The 16,043-nt window shown below is 39.2% G+C and overlaps 1 protein-coding gene across 7 annotated transcripts in view; it reads right to left on the reverse strand.

Moving 5' to 3' along the window:
• Positions 1–16,037, reverse strand: part of ITGB8 (integrin subunit beta 8) — a 49,056-nt gene extending 33,019 nt beyond the window's left edge. For all 7 annotated transcript variants that reach the window (XR_006018501.1, XM_042042924.1, XM_042042926.1 and 4 more), the window contains exons 1-2: positions 15,798–16,037; positions 499–584 (exon numbers count right to left, since the gene is read on the reverse strand). Coding sequence is in view for 6 of the 7 variants with exons in the window: in XM_042042924.1 (XP_041898858.1) it covers positions 499–584; positions 15,798–15,927 (216 nt within the window). In the remaining variant the exon portion in view is untranslated. The remainder of the gene's footprint in view (positions 1–498; positions 585–15,797) is intronic.
• Between the last annotated feature and the right edge of the window lie 6 nt (positions 16,038–16,043).

Below are 16,043 nucleotides of genomic sequence, written 5' to 3' on the forward strand. Positions count from 1 at the left end.
GTTTCAAGTGTCAAAATGAGAAAAACATAATTTTTTCCATTTGTGATAGGATCATTGTATATGGTGAAGTCAAAGTCACCTCCACTGTTAGTACAACCTTTTGCTAAATTCAGTAGACATATATGTATAGACTTGTTTTCATATATGATGAGGACTTAATATAAAGTACTGATAAGTAATTTTGCTCTTGAAGCCAAAAACTGTTAAACTCACAAAGCTACTGTAAGTCTGCCAAAGCTGTCTACAAAGCAGATGGAATGCATTAAAAAGGTCTCACTTTATTTAAAATTACTGCAATTTTCCAAATAAAAGATTGCATTTTCTCCTTTGGAAACAAAATAAATTTCACATGATTTCTCAGGTTCTGTCTCTAGGGATCATTTAAAGATTTTCTTGCTATTTCTCACTATAATTTTCTCAGTTTAAAAGTCTTTATCTTTATAAAGATCAGAAGCAGCTAAAATATAAAGTCAAATGTAATTAAGCAAAATGCCATACCTCTTGAGCACACCATCCACACTCTGGACCCAAAGCAAGACACTTTGTGCATGTTACTGCATTTGAAGTGGCACATCTGTTTTCCGCTGCAATGAAATATAAACCCAAACATTCATGATTTATGATGATATGTGAAATTGTAAAATACCTAATTTTAAACCACGATTTGAAAAATTACTTCTCCAGATTAAGAGTGATGACAATGTATTCAAACAGAAGTAAAACAGAACAAAGAAATGGTGGTGAGGGAATACAATTTTCTTTTAGCTACAGTCTAGAACTATATGCACAGATTGAATAAACTCCATTCACAATTCACAAGGCCAAATTTTTAAGATTTAGAATAAGTCTGAAGTGAAAGTTTATCTTTGGCATGTATCTTGCTGATTTATTGCCTAACAGAAAAAATTTACTAGGTAGCTTATCTTTTTGCAGACATTTTCCCTTTAAGTCATTTACACTTGACTGAATTATTCATTATTCACTCCTCATGAAACCCAAAGTATTTTCTCACCTTCTATAAATATTCCCCCTCTGCATATTCATTTTTGCAATGAATAGTTTCCCAGAAGAGGAAGATTTTCTTTTCCAGAAGCAAATAGAAATGTATCCAACACTACATGTGTGACAGATTGAAGACACATCATTCTGTACTAACAATTGCAAAAATTGTGCCTACTTACAAGTCTACCAGCGAAGTCCTTTATATCCTTTTCACATCTTTGTTTTATAGATTATTGCTTAAGTTACTACTCTTTCCTATGAAACTTTGGCAGTGGGTACTGAAAAGAAGAGTCTTTTCAAGAGACTTGGTCAGCTCAACTTGAATGCCAGCATTAGTGTATCCTTTCAGCACACTGAGCACAAGTCTCTTGCAGACCAGTGCACCTCTAAACAAGACAGAAGTCACCTGCTAAGAGTTATATGGAGGGCACAAAGTGCGCAGCTCAGTAGTAGTGCTGTTTAACAACACTGCTCTGTGGCATGTTCAGAATGCCATATTAGAAAATATACAGGGAACAAAAGAAATTTGATTTCTGCATACAAAAAAAGGCTATATCTGTTGATTGGTCCATTGTCATAGCATGTACCATCATATCAAAACTGATGAAAAGTTTGGTTTTCATCCAAAGTTTTGGCTACATGCACTGTCTCTCAGATTACTTCTTTCCAATCTGCAGTAATAATGCAAACCATCTTGCTTTTTAGGTAATGAGACAAACTTCTCATAGTGAACAGCTGTACTAGGGAAATATGTACTAAAATACCTTTTTTTAAAAATGTTTATTTTGCTAAGATAAGATCCTGTATTATATAAACAGCTAGTTTTCATTAGGTCACTTAGAACGACGGCTGATCCAAGGAATTAATCACAGTTTGCACATTACTAGTATCAACAACACATATACCATTATCAGTATTAACAAGCCTAGTGCAGCACAATTGCAGCCTTAAACTGATAATGTGTAGATTAGTGGCAATTTAAATAATTTCAAAGGTCAGACCTATATTTCTATTTCATATCAACTGCTGCTGCTGATTTTTGCCATGAAGGCAATGTGAGAAAAAAAAAAACATAAATGAAAGGGAGAGACATAGGTATGATATACACAGTAAGTTGAAAAGCAGCCCAGGAAGGTGCTGGAATGTAGGGAAAACTGATTAAGGGTGGGAGAGGTTGGTAGTGATAAATAAAGGAGGAGTTGCTAAGGAGAGAGAAAAGAACAAGACAAAATCCAAAAGGTTTTTGTTTAGTTTTTTGTTATAAAAACAAACACAGCAAGTTTTACTTGGATGTGAAATGAGAGCAAGCTCATTCAGCACTGACACAATAAAACATTTTTGCATTTATAAGAAGATAGCAACTGCACTTTATATTCTGCAGTCTGAAAGAGCAGAGCTGGAGGCCATAGAAAATGTTACCACATACTGCAGGAGAGGGAAAAAAGTATGAAGATTTCAGGTAGGTATTGACATTCACAGGGTTGTAGACCTTGCCACAGATCCCCTTCTAGACAGTATTCATGAAGTGCAAAGACTCAGAATGAAAAGCTGTTGAAGGACTAAAAATAAAAGGAATGTAATTGTTCTTGGCACACAAACAGCCCTCCCATCTTCAACTGGGTATCAAAGACAGCAGAGATAAAAGGCATTATAAGAAAAAGAGAGTAAAGTGATAGATTCAGTGAAAGTGTCAAAGGACAAGGAAAAATATAAGTTGCTGATCTGCAGCACAATAGTGGTTTTAAGACCACCATGGAGAAAAATAGGGAGAAAATTACATGAACTTTCAAGTTAATATCCATTGTAAGAGACAGAGCTGTTCTGATAAGAATAAACAGTTGACATGAAAAAATGAGAAATCTGTGTTTCTAGCTATTGAGATAAGGAATAAGGAACATTAATTCCTCGTCATTGCAATCAGTAAACCAAGTAAGACAAATAATAAGTATGGCCTAATTAATTTCCTGCAATAATATCTGAGACTCCTTTCTTAAGACATATAATCTGCAAAACACGTACTTTAATTTAAATGCCACTGACCACATAACAAAACATTAACACCTTTTTGTAATATGCACTTGCTAAAAAAACCAACAGTATGTGTCTATGTGCCATTTTCCAGACACATCGGAAAACTGACTGAAAAATAACTGTCCCAATTTTTTTTTGTATGGTTAGTTTTTTGAATCTATTGAAACTTGATTTAGTTTATTAATACAGCCTATCTAGTAAAATATAGGGGTGTCTGTGTGCCTTTGTAAACTTCTAAGACAGAAGTTTACAAAGAAAGACTTCTAAACTTTGTAAACTTTCTAAGAAAAAAAGATCTTAAAATCTAGTGTCAGTGTGATCATGGCAGATAAAAGGGTTTAACAAATGAATATACAGTACTGCTGGATGCAAATCTCTTTGCTGATAACTCTCCAGTCTCAAGAGCTCCATTTTCACAACATGAAGTCACAGATTGGCTATAGACAAGCTTGGTATCATTGGAGCAAAAAGCTGAAATTTTTTTTAATAAAGAGAAACTTGAAAAAGTTGAATTAATTCCTTTATTTATTATTCTGTCTACATCACTACTCTGGTTCCCAAGTACATAGTCCCTTATAACAGTTACATTTATGGACATGCCTTCATTCATTAAATATTTATTATTTAGTTGTAAGCCTACCGTAAAACCATCACTGTTTAAGTATAAACTTTTCAGTTGCTTTAAAAAAATCATGGTAAAGCAAGAAACATTTTTTTATGAGTTGGCTCAAAAAAGAACTGAGATTTTTCCTGCCACTTCACCAAAAACAGAGTCCAGACAAGACTGAGTTACTGTTCAGCCAAAGCTAAGGGCTAGTTTCTACTGGCTTAGTTATAACTGATGTATGCCAAAAGGTATTTTTGACAAGGGCCAAATTCTCTGCTGGGAACTGCACAGGCATATGCATATAATAAAAAGTGAGTGCATCAGGTTAAACTACACTTTTCCAGCCTACTCCACAAAATTACAGCCGTGCTCCAACAACTGTAGCTATTTACAGTGATCACAGGTGTGGCAAGCCTAAACTCTCTGCAACAAGAGGGATCAAGACAAGGCAAACATCATATATGTTATAATTATATCCTGCCTCCTTATTATGAAAGTAACTTTATCACAATCAGGGTATTTATCTCAGAGATGAAAAAACAATAATGCACTCTGGAGTCTGAGAGAGGATGTTAAACAGGTTTTCAAACAGGCAGCACTTTGTTCAAGTACAGCCAAGAATTCGGATTTGTATCACCTTCACTGTTGGTACACGCTTGTGCTGGCTTTGGAGGGTGTACCATTTGCTTTCTTAAAAGAGAAAGCCAAAATATAGCTAGAAGCTTATACTCCCTGATCATGGCCCTCAGACTGGTGAACACTCATCAAGGCAAGAAGATGGGAAATTATCCAGCCTCTACAGAGCTGCTTTTCCTTCAGTTGTGCATCTAATCTTGTTCTAGGGCAGCAATCAGCCAGGCTATCCCTCTGCACAGATAATGAACGAGGCCCTCAGTAACTCATGTATAGCATCATTTATGAGGAAAGCTGCAGCTTTTATGCAACGTACTGCAGTTACCTTCACCCTTCTGTCTTCAGAACAAAGCAACATGACCCTGTAGAGGGAACAGACAGTGTCTGTCCCACCTAACACATGGTTTCCTGATTCACTTTGGCTGAGTGAGAAGGTACAATGAAAAGCATTATAAAAATGATACAGGGGAGGGATTATTTTTCCATAATTATTGTGTCGGACATTTACTTGCTCAGATTACAGGAAAAAAATGAGTGCCTGTGCTTTAACTGCCAATCCTAAAACCTAATCCTGGAATTAGGGATTTTTCCCCCTTTTTTTTTTTTTTTCCAAACAAAAAATAATTCTCTCTGCCTTTTGTGTCATGCTTAAAAAAACCACTATGTTACCACCAGATTTTCCAAGAAGATTACAAGGTATGCCTCAAAATCAGCTTTAAGAGGTACTCAGCCTTGCCCAGGAAAGGAGATTTCAGCTTGAACACTATACACTTTTTATGCTTTATAATGAAATCTTAAGATTACTTGAGAAGAATACCAAACAACTTTTCTTTCCTCTCTCTTTTTTTCTATTACATATGGGATTTGTTAATTTGTTTCACTTCTCCATTACTGGTTGGGCACTTAGTTTCACAATTCAGACAGAAAGAAACTAAGCCACACACTGATTTTAAAATGTTTTTTACCAGCAACAGAAGAAGCAGTAAACTACAACTCTGCATGGCAGAGACGTGTTTTTGCTAAGAAAATAAAGGCGTGTAAAAGAAAGGTACAAAACATGATTGGCACTGTTAAATTCTGAGCCCTCAAAAAATACTTCTGTAAACCTGGCAAATGAGTAAAAACACCTTTCCATTGACACAAACAAGCAAAAGAAAAAACCCAAACCAAACTAATCAACTGTTAGTGTTCCTAAAAAGAAAAATGGAGTATAGTAGAAGAGATAAACCATAATGTGGTTACAGAGATGGTAAGAGGTAGAAGCGAGACATGAATAAGAAGTCTTTGCACATCTAAATAAATGCAGTGAAAAGAATCACTAGTGAACAAGTCCTGATAACTGATAGGGGCTTTCCATTCATAACTCTGCCAACATACCTGTCCTGAGAGTTTTGGTGTTCCCAAATTAATCTGCATTACGGTATGAACACAGTATCTTTTGAACATGAGGGTCTTTAGTGAGAGCTACACAGGTGATTTAAAAAGCCATTAAAATGCAAAGCAATACAGTAGCCTGCCTTGCCTGAGTTTGTGTCTTTGTAAAACATGCAAGAAAACACCAAGGTCTTCCTTTTTTTGCACATTGTGCAAGGTCTGAGTGACGCCACTGGAGAGAGCTGATGCTGGATTCAGCCGAACAGTGCAAAGACAAAAGGGGAGGACACCTCTGTCAACACAATATTAGGAAAGCCCTGGCAGAAAACAAGAGTCATAGATGATGCAGGAGGATAGAAAATGAGTAAGTCTGCTCTGTAGTGGCATGTGGACATGGAGTTCCCAAGAAGTGTATGGACACTTCTGTAATTAGAGAACGATATTGATACTAAGCTTTGAGCAAATTATGTGAGGTTCAATAAGGGGGAGTGCCAGGTTCAGCATTTCAGTCAGAGCAACCCCATGTGATGCTATACAGGCTGGGGGCAGAAGGGATGGAAAGCTGCTAGCAGAAAAGACATTGAGGTTCTGTAGTGTGTCCAGAGAAGGGCAATGGAGCTGGGGAAGGGTCTGGAGCACAATTCTTATGAGGAGCAGCTGAGGGAGCTGGGGTTGTTTCGACAGAAAAAGAGGCTCGAGGCGGGCCTTATCACGCTCTACAGTTACCTGAAAAGGATGTTGCAGCGAGGTGGGGGTAGGCCTCTTCTCCCAGCTAACAAGCAATAAGACAAAAGGAAATGACCTCAAGTTGTGCCAGGGAAGGTTTAGACAGGTATCAGGAAAAATGTCTTCACTGAAAAGGCTGTCAAGCCTTGGAACAGGCTGCCCAGGGAAATGGAGGAGTCATCATCCCTAGAAGTATTTAAAAGATATGTAGATGTGGTGCTTAGGAACATGTTTCAGTGGTGGGCTTGTGCTGGGTTAACAGTTGGACTAGAGGATCTTAAGGGTCTTTGCCAGCCTAAATGATTCTATGATTCAAGGAGATACTCCTGACACTCTCTGAGTGTCTCACCCTCATCTCTCTGAAAAGTTCCAACATTTACATGAAGGTTGCACATCATTCAAGATGAAGACTTGGGGAACATAGGCCTCAGACAGATGCATAGCAACCCAGGTTTTTAATGTATATATATCAATTTCAAAGATTTATTTTTATTTATTTTCTCAGAAGGATGTATATAACAGCATTTTAGAAAAGGTACTACCCAAAGTAGCTACTGGTATCACAGTTAGGTCTCACAAACACAATGTTCAAACCACAGCCTCAGACATGGCCTTGACTATGAGAGACAGAGCTATCGACTACTCCAGTCTGACTTTGTTCCTGAGCCACAATACAGAATGAAAACAAGCAATGCAACCTTGAAATTTTCACAACACAATTTTTGTTTCTTGGCCAACTTTACTTGTAGCCTCTCCTTTCTATGAAACTTCCTGCTTTTCTGGGAGATAGTTACATTTTGTTGATGCAATTCATGCCTGCAAACAATGAGTCAAAGACTACTTGGCTTCAGAAACTAACCTATCCTGTCTCTTGCAAATAAAAACATACAGGAAAATTTACTAGGATTATATCATTAAAAGATACTCATTTCCCACAGTCATAAAAGCTAATGCTTTTATGGCACAGGTTTGATGGTCCTGTTTGCACAGCTTTACACCAATAAAAATGCAAAGCATGTGAAACCAGAGGGCTTTTTTTTTTTTTATTAAATCCCTTGATTTCAAGGAAACTTCAAGATGTGTGGAGTTAATTCTGTTTCCTAGGATGGAACACGGTCATAGGAATCATTGTACTCCAGTCATTTACAGCTGCTAGAAGCTCCCTTGGAGTTGACCAGCTTGAATACAGTAATGCTGCTCGAGCAAAGCCTGGAATGGCTACTGCCATACATCACTGCTAATTTAATTTCTTGTGTATTAGTAAGCACTGCTAGCAAGTAGCAAGCACTGCTAGCAAGTAGCAAGCACATCAACAGCCCTGAATGGTTGGTATGTTCCTGTGCATTCTATAAAGTCTTACCTAATTAGGAGGTCATAATGGTTATAAAGGTAGATAAAAATGACTATTTTTTGCCTGCTTAAGAAGTTCAACTTTGAATAAAAGACAAGCCCAAGCTTTATCTCCCACCATCTTCTACAGCTCTACCTCCTCAAGCCAGGCTTCCAACACCCAATTGTTTCTCTAACATACCTTTTTATTGTATATCTAATCATCACCAAGTTGTTGCTTTCTGCCCTACAGGAGCATGACCTCTCCCTGGCACTGTGTCTTCATTCACAAACCCAGCAGCAGCGCAGAGGACGGGCAACTGCTGAGAATAGCTCAGAGATATTTCTTCCCACACAGTGTCACCAAAGACAACCTGAAAGATTCTTTGTCCATAGCAATGCAAACAGCTTACTTCACTCTCTTTTATCTGCATATATGGTGGTTTGGAACAAACCTACTCTGCATTTTAGACCGTAATTCCAAAAGCTGACAACCTAGTGGAAAAAGTCCCTCAGTTCTGAATACAAAATGATAAACTGAATTGTGCTTCTACAGAACATTTTCCTGAAACAAACCAAAAACCCCAAACCAAAAGCTGTGCACATGGGTATTAGGGAGACATGTCGGAGTTAAAACAAAACACTGAACGCATAATACGTAGTTTACACTCACAATGAGAAAACCTCAAGAATATTAAATAAAAGCTAAGACTTCAGAGAGGTATCAGAGAGGATAACCACCACTCCTTAAGGACTTGTAGGTAGTCCACAAGATTGGGAGGAGCATTTATTCAAGAGGGCTATTTAAAAAAATGTTACTGTTTTCTACAATACCAAGTCTCTAGTATTTGTTATTTCAGTAATTTGCTTCTCAATAGGGTTTTCAATCTCCAAAGATGGTTATTTGCCCTAAGACAAATTGGTAAAAACTTTCTGGTATTTTTTCATAATTAAAAACCGCAAAACCCAACCCACTTGTCTAGGAACAGACACTGGCCAACCTTTATTTTAGGTTTAGCCTGTTAAATTTTTATAATTTGGGGACAAAGATTACACAAAACATGACTGTGGGCTATAAAATATGCAGACTCCCATACTAGCTATAACTACAGGTGCACACAGACTGAATGCAAGCTTCTGCTTGTGCTCCTTCAAGGAAGTATTCACATATGTGTATGGTCTGCAGGTGCAGCTTAAATGCTCTCTAAGGGACAGACTTCAAACACACAAATTCTAGGTTTTAAACAGGTAGTGGTTTATTTAATGCTCTGAAGTACTGCCACAACATTTTTAATAGCAAAATGCACTCCAACAGCTTTGCTTAGATTGGAAGAGCCTGCTTGCTGATGTCATTAGTTTTATTTAGTAATTTTGTGCCATTTGTGCCAGTGTGTAAGTTGTTCCAAGTTTTCTTATTTCCTGGTAGTCTTGTTTGAACAAAAAGATGGGAACTTGGTCGTTTCTAGGAAGAAGCTCCCATCTGAGAGAAGCAAGTTGTTCTCAGCACAGTACTAACCCCTTTCACCCTGCAGAGATAACATGGAAATAAATCGTATTCTCAAGTAGAGAACAAACAGTATTCACTTAGCCTAATTTTCTTGAACATTGAGAAGGAACAGAATTTATTTTGGAAAGGACAGTTACTGGTTTAATCAGACTTGAACTACTTTCGTGATGCCACCATACATCACGCAGCTGTATTCGTAACACGGCTACAACTGAAAAATACCAAAAATACTTAAGTCTTCAAGATCTGAACCCAGTGAAATACTGCTGCTATCGACCTAACTCCCAAGACAGTGGGTAGAGAAGAGGCTTGAAGTAAAATAAAAATCAAACATCCAGGAACATCATTCCACCTGCCTGACACTACAGAAATTTCCTCCTCCAATAATCATAGTTAAAATCTTTGTCTCAGTATCTTTTGATGACCATAAATACTTCAGACTCTTTATTATTGTCACCATGAGTAAATACCAAGAAGTCACCACAGGCATATGACAATGAAGTCATGGGAAGCAGAGAAACATATAAAGAAAAAAGTCAATTATGAGCTTTGCAAAGTTTTCAATTTAGGCCAATTTAGCCTCAGCTAGAAGTTGCTTTTTTGGCAGCTTTCTAATGCTGTAAATTCCGATCATCCTGAAACACTTACATTTTGCTCAAGGGGTTATTCTTGTTCTGCCACCAGAACAAGGGGGAATCCTGAATGGCTGGCAAGAAGCTTACTTTTCTTCTTGGAGGAAGGTTCCATTACAGCGTACAGTGAACTAATTCATTAGAGCCCCACTTCCTTCCCAGAAGTTAAACTAAATAGCCCAAGTCCATTTATGTAAACTGCCAAAAGAAAAAAAAAATTAATAAAGTTCAAGTACTTAGAAAGGAATAACAGACCATATCCTACTTTGTCCATCAAAAATTATGTTTGCTTAAGCAGATGAGAAAGAATTATTACATCTTTCCACTGGTTAGACAGAAATCAGAAATTAGTAGTGGAGATACAGGAACTTTGAAAACAAGATTTTGCTGAAAAGGACAACACAAGTAGAATGAGAAGCACCAAGGCCTAAATAATTTTATTTAAAAAAAAACACAGAAAGTTTATTAACACAAGGCAACCAATATTCTTCTCCAGCTTTCTGTTTTCAGTACATTCATCATGAGAAGCCAAATTTAAACCAAGATGTCTGGATAACCAGTTACAGTAAAAGCACTGAATAGTTCACATACATAAATTTCAAAAATATAACATATGACTTTAGTGCCATTAATATAGTTTAAGAATACTGACAAGCTTTAAAGCTCTCATGCTACATAAATTTCGAAAATATAACATATGACTTTAGTGCCATTAATATAGTTTAAGAATACTGACAAGCTTTAAAGCTCAGGGTACCAAGCTATTCCACTTGTCCTTCTTATCCTGACAGAACTATTAAATCCCAATCACTGCCTAACATACACCTATCCTGATCTAAAAAAGTATAGTTTTTCTAAGGGTGTTTTTTAAAATGTACATTGTTGAAAAAAAAATCATGTAGGTAATGCAGTTTTAACTTGTACATTAAGGTTAATATTTCTTACATCAGATATATTCATAGAATCAAGGACAGAATCAGAGTAATTTAGGTTGGAAAAGACTACTAAAATCACATAGACCAGCATTTAACGCAATACTGCCAAGTCCACCACTAATCCTCTACATTGATACATATATATATAAATACACACATTAAAAGCTTGATTTATATGCACCTGTCTGAGGCTTCTGCTCTTCAAGTTTTTGTCCTGAGTGATTCCACCCTCATGTAAGTGGTGGAACTTTTCAGAGATGAGGCTAAAACACATGTAGGCTCAGGAGTACCTCCTTGAATCATAGAATCATTTAGGCTGGAAAAGACCCTTAAAATCCTCTAGTTCAACTGTTAACCTAGCACAAGCCCACCACTAAAACATGTTCTTAAGCATCACATCTATGTGTCTTTTAAATACCTCCAGGGATGATGACTCCTCCATTTCCCTGGGCAGCCTGTTCCAAGGCTTGACAAACCTTTCAGTGAAGAAATTTTTCCTGATCTCCAATCTAATCCTTCCCTGGCACAACTTGAGGCTATTTCCTCTCATGCTACAATTTGTTACTTGGGAGAAGACACCCAGAAATGTGAGGTCCCTGGTTTCTAAGTAAGAACTTACAAAAATAATGATGACTCTGACTTTCTGAAAAAGTCTTGATATATATCAGCAGCCCATGCCAATTTGCACAATTTGTAAATAAAATATCTTTGTTTTTTCTTCTCCTACTGTAGATTAGTAATTAGTTCAAATTGTCCCAAACTCAAGACACAACATGGACAAGTCATCACGAATTCTTCATAGGGATTTGAAAAATATTACCAGCATTTATGTACTCTGTAAAGGGAGATTATAATCTGACATTTAATGTCCGCTTGTTGAACATACAACCACATGGGGGTCATTTAACGAAGATTTTCTTTAGCTTTCATGAAATTCACATTCTGACATCTTTCTGATGGTCTGGGGAAGTAAATTAAACTTAGACTGTATTTTAATGGAGAATCAATTTTATTCACTCAGGCCTCTTGACTAATGGGGTATAATTATTTGCTTTCTCAGTTGTTGCAGTCCTTGAAAGTTTAAGGGCCAGAAAAGAATCAGGTGCCTCTCCAAACTGTAGAGTATTTCTGCTGCATGCAATCTTCAGACTGCCTTGACAACTTTCCTCAGCAACAGCATGTTCAAAATGACAGACAACCTTCCCAGAGCATCAGGAGTATAGTTACTGCTCTTCTAGTTCATACACTGCCCCTCTCCTCTCTTTTCCCAGTCTCATCTCAAAACATCTGTAGCATGAAAATATTGTAAATACTACACATGCAACTACCAGTTTCATTCAACCTGTAAAAACCATAGAATAAAAATACCCTTACCATATAAGCCCCCGAAGAGAAATGAAATTGCAACAAATTATGAGAAGTGTACAATTTGCAAGCAAATATGGGCAAATTATTGGCATAATACGCTTCTTGAACAATGCACACATAAACAAACCTCCCCCTCACTATTCCTCAGAACTGCAACCTACAGCCCTCTCAAACTCCCAGGTTGTTTTTCCCAAAGGCTGGTTCCCAAAGGTTCCCGAAAGGTTGGCTTTACCAAAGATGGTCCATTACCCTTAGGGAGCATATCACCCACGCAGACTCAGGAAATTAAAAATGGGTTTTCTCTTCTTCTTGGATTGTTTTAAGCCTCAGGAAAAGCAGAACTGGCTCAGTGTTGAGTATTCCATACAACTCAGCTTCTTCCACTGAGTCTCAAAAGAAAATGGGCTGCATGGGCACACAACAGAATCAACAGACAAACACCAATTAAAGCCATCATGATGTATCTTTTATTTCAGACCTTTTTGTGTGCGGGCATGTGTGCCACAGGACATTTCCTGACCACCTCTCTTCAAAAACTGTTCTTCTACGGGTGGTTGAATAGCTTTTCTTATTCCTTTGAGAAGTAACACAGTAATGGTTTATGAAACTTTCTTACTAGGGGGAACACACACAGAAATCTGATGTGACAAGAATGGTGAAGCACCAAAGACCTTGACGGGAGAAAATTAATGAAACAAAAGTCATGCTATTGGCATAAATCAATTAACAACTGACCCTTTCATGATCACAGATCCCCCACTTTCCCCAGTGGTCTTGCCAATTGACACACTCAAGAAGACTGAATGTACCAACTTTTAAAGTTGGTATTTAAAGAGATCTGTCAATCTCAACTACCTAAGAGAACTGTTCTGCGTGACTGTTCTCTAAATCAGAGATAAAGATTTTCATGCCATCCCATCCCTATTTGCACATCACAAGTACACTCTGTTTACTTGAGCTTCATACAGGAATAATTCCACAGATATTTTGGAAAGCACCAAATACCTTAGTTTTCAGATTTTAATATTAATTATAACTGGTTTTGGGACACTGCTAAGGTTTGAATCAATATCCTCTGTTAACCCTGACCAATCAGTCATTCTTCAGTATTTAAGCCCCACATAACCCATGTGCTTATACAGCAGATAAAAAATAAATTTCAACAGTCAGTTTCTGAACACGGCAAGGGAACTGACTGTCTTCACTGAAGTGAGCACTTACACAACTGGTTAGCACAATGCATACACACTGCTGTAGAATCCAGCTTTTATTCAATTCACTGGTTTACATCTTTAGGAGTTTGTCAGGTTTCAAAGTTCAAACATAAATGTAGGGATCTGTAGAAATCCCTACAGAACTAGCTTGATTCTTATGTCAGGTATTTGTTATAGTTGGCTTACTGAACTGCAAATTTCCTTTTGGTGAGACTTACTGAACAAGGGACTCTTTGTAGAAGGCAGCAACACTACCCTTTTTATCTGAGCTTACAGAACCTGTAATTTGGGAATTGCAAATTTACAGCATTGTGAGATTTCCTTTTGCGTTCCTTGTAACTTCAAACACTGGGCCAAATTCTACCTTTACTTATCCCCAAGCAGTGACTCACCCCTCAAACTGCAGTTTGCAGAACAAATACCTCAGGTAGTATCAAGCTGTCCATTTTTCGATTAGAAGAGCCACAAATGGTCCAGGAAGAATTAAATAAATTTGAGTTCCCTGTACATTTCATATTAATTCCAGTCTCTTTTAGAACTGAAGATTCAATGCAACAGATATGCAGGTTCTGCCAACTCTGCACATAAAAAAACTGAACTTGCTGATGGCACGGGAACAGCGCAATGCTTTTCTCCATGCCCAGCACTGCCGATGCAGAAGCAAAGAGGAGTGGCTGCTTGAACAAAGCCATGCTGCCAAATATCTGTACATGGAGCTGCTGCCCAGTCTCTCTCGAAGCAGCCTGCAGACATTCAAAGAATCCAGGTGGTGCTGCACCGGCTATCACAACCAAATGTAAAAATCACAAACAACACTAATAATAACAAAAAATTTTACGTGTTCATTCACAGAAAAACAAAACACTCTTCTTGCTTCAACTGTGACTGTAGCCTGTAAAGTGATTATGTATGAAGGAAAGAATTCAGTGTGCCTTTCAGCTTTCATGAATTAGCAGAGGTTTCAAAAGAAAAGGAAAAAAAACAAGGTCTATCTGAGTTACAGTCTGCCCAATCTGAGAGCTGTTGTCACAATAAACACATAACCCATGACGCATTGCCCATATATATTTTCACTATCAAGCACAACAAAGACAGCAAGCATCCTTTGGCACAAAAGCCCTCCTGTGGCATAACCTCCCCCCTGTGGCATTCTGTTCTGATGCATTATTTGCACTAGTGTGTACCCAGGAACTACACTCATGAGCAAGCACAACACTGCATTCAGGCACAGAACCACCCTCTTCATAAAGTTTCAATTAGCCTTTCAACTCAATAGCACTGCATAAAAAAGAATCTGGGATACTACACATAAGATGGCATGTTTCATAAGAAATTTAATAATATATTTTATTTTTCCTATTGACATTTAGTTTGGTTCTGAATTCAAAATATGAAGCCAAAAAAGCAAAATAAATTATCTTATGAAAGTTAACAAATTATTCCATTGTTTTTAATAGCACTGGGCAAATCCTACTGAATTAGGCATGAATTTGTCACATATGCAATAAAGAAGTTAAGACTAATACGTTGTTCCCATTGTAAATCTTAGTTTTAGAAGTTACATGTTAACATTTTAAATCAACTCCAGGCTTAAGCTTGGAAATGCCAATTTTTCCACAAGCAGAAAAAACTACAGAAAGATGACTGACAACCTGATCTACTTTGACCACTGCTAGCCAAATAAGATCCTTTATGAAATAATTGACTAACCTGCTTGCTATGTCAACTGCTGTACTATCTAAGGTACTTTTGCACAAACTCCCCTCACCCTGCACACATTAAAACTGATGCCCGGGGCTTTGGGAAGCTATTCCACAACGCGAAGGGTTACCCACATTTACCAGAGCCTTTTTCACCCGGGGACCGTAGCTCCCGGGGAACTGTCAACATGCACGTTATCCCAAGGTAAACAGAAGACAATCTTCTCGTAGTTCTATCCCTGTTTAACCCTGCCACTACATGCCATATAAACGACGTAAACCAGAGTGTTACCATCGCCAAGAACTGTCCATCCCTTGGAACCCCCGGGCGGGTCCCCTTCATGGAGCGTTGCAGAGGGTGCACTTCAGGACCCGCAGCACCCTGGCGTGCGATACTCCCGTGGGCTTCCCGGGAGCTGCCACGGCTCCCTAAAGGCGGGACGCCCCCGGGGTGGACAGTTAAATCACGGGCTGGCACTGGCGGTGTGAGCTTTGGGCAGGGGCCGGCCGCTCCTGCCCGGCTCTCCCTGCAGGTACCGTCCGCCCGCCAGTTCGGCCCGTCCGGCCGGCGTGTGCCGCTGGCGCCGGGCGGCCCCAGCTGTCAGCGCTGTGTCCCAAGGCAGCCGCCGGGCCCGGGCAAGCCCCCCGCGCACGCACGGCCCCCGCGCCAGAACCGAACCCAGCCACAACCCCAACCAGCCGGGGCACGGCGAGCAGCCCCGAGCGCTCGGAGACTTACAGCGCTGGCAGAGTCCCGGCACGGCCGCCAGCAGCCGGGCCGCCCCGAGGAAGGCTCCGGGGCCGCGCTGGCACCTGGGCACGGAGACGATCCCCGCGGTGAGGCACGCCAGCAGCGGCACCCACATCATGCGCCGCTGCCGGCACCGCTCCCGCTCCCTCGCCCTCTTCTCGGGGCCGTGTCTCTGCGCCTCGGCGCGCTCAGTCCCGGCCCCTGCGGGGGCGGCGGCGGCGGCGGGGCCGGGGG

The sequence above is a fragment of the Corvus kubaryi genome, unplaced genomic scaffold (assembly GCF_017639235.1).
Source record: "Corvus kubaryi isolate FWS band 111438036 unplaced genomic scaffold, C.kubaryi_AGA036_p1.0 37398, whole genome shotgun sequence".
Taxonomy (NCBI): Eukaryota; Metazoa; Chordata; class Aves; order Passeriformes; family Corvidae; genus Corvus; species Corvus kubaryi.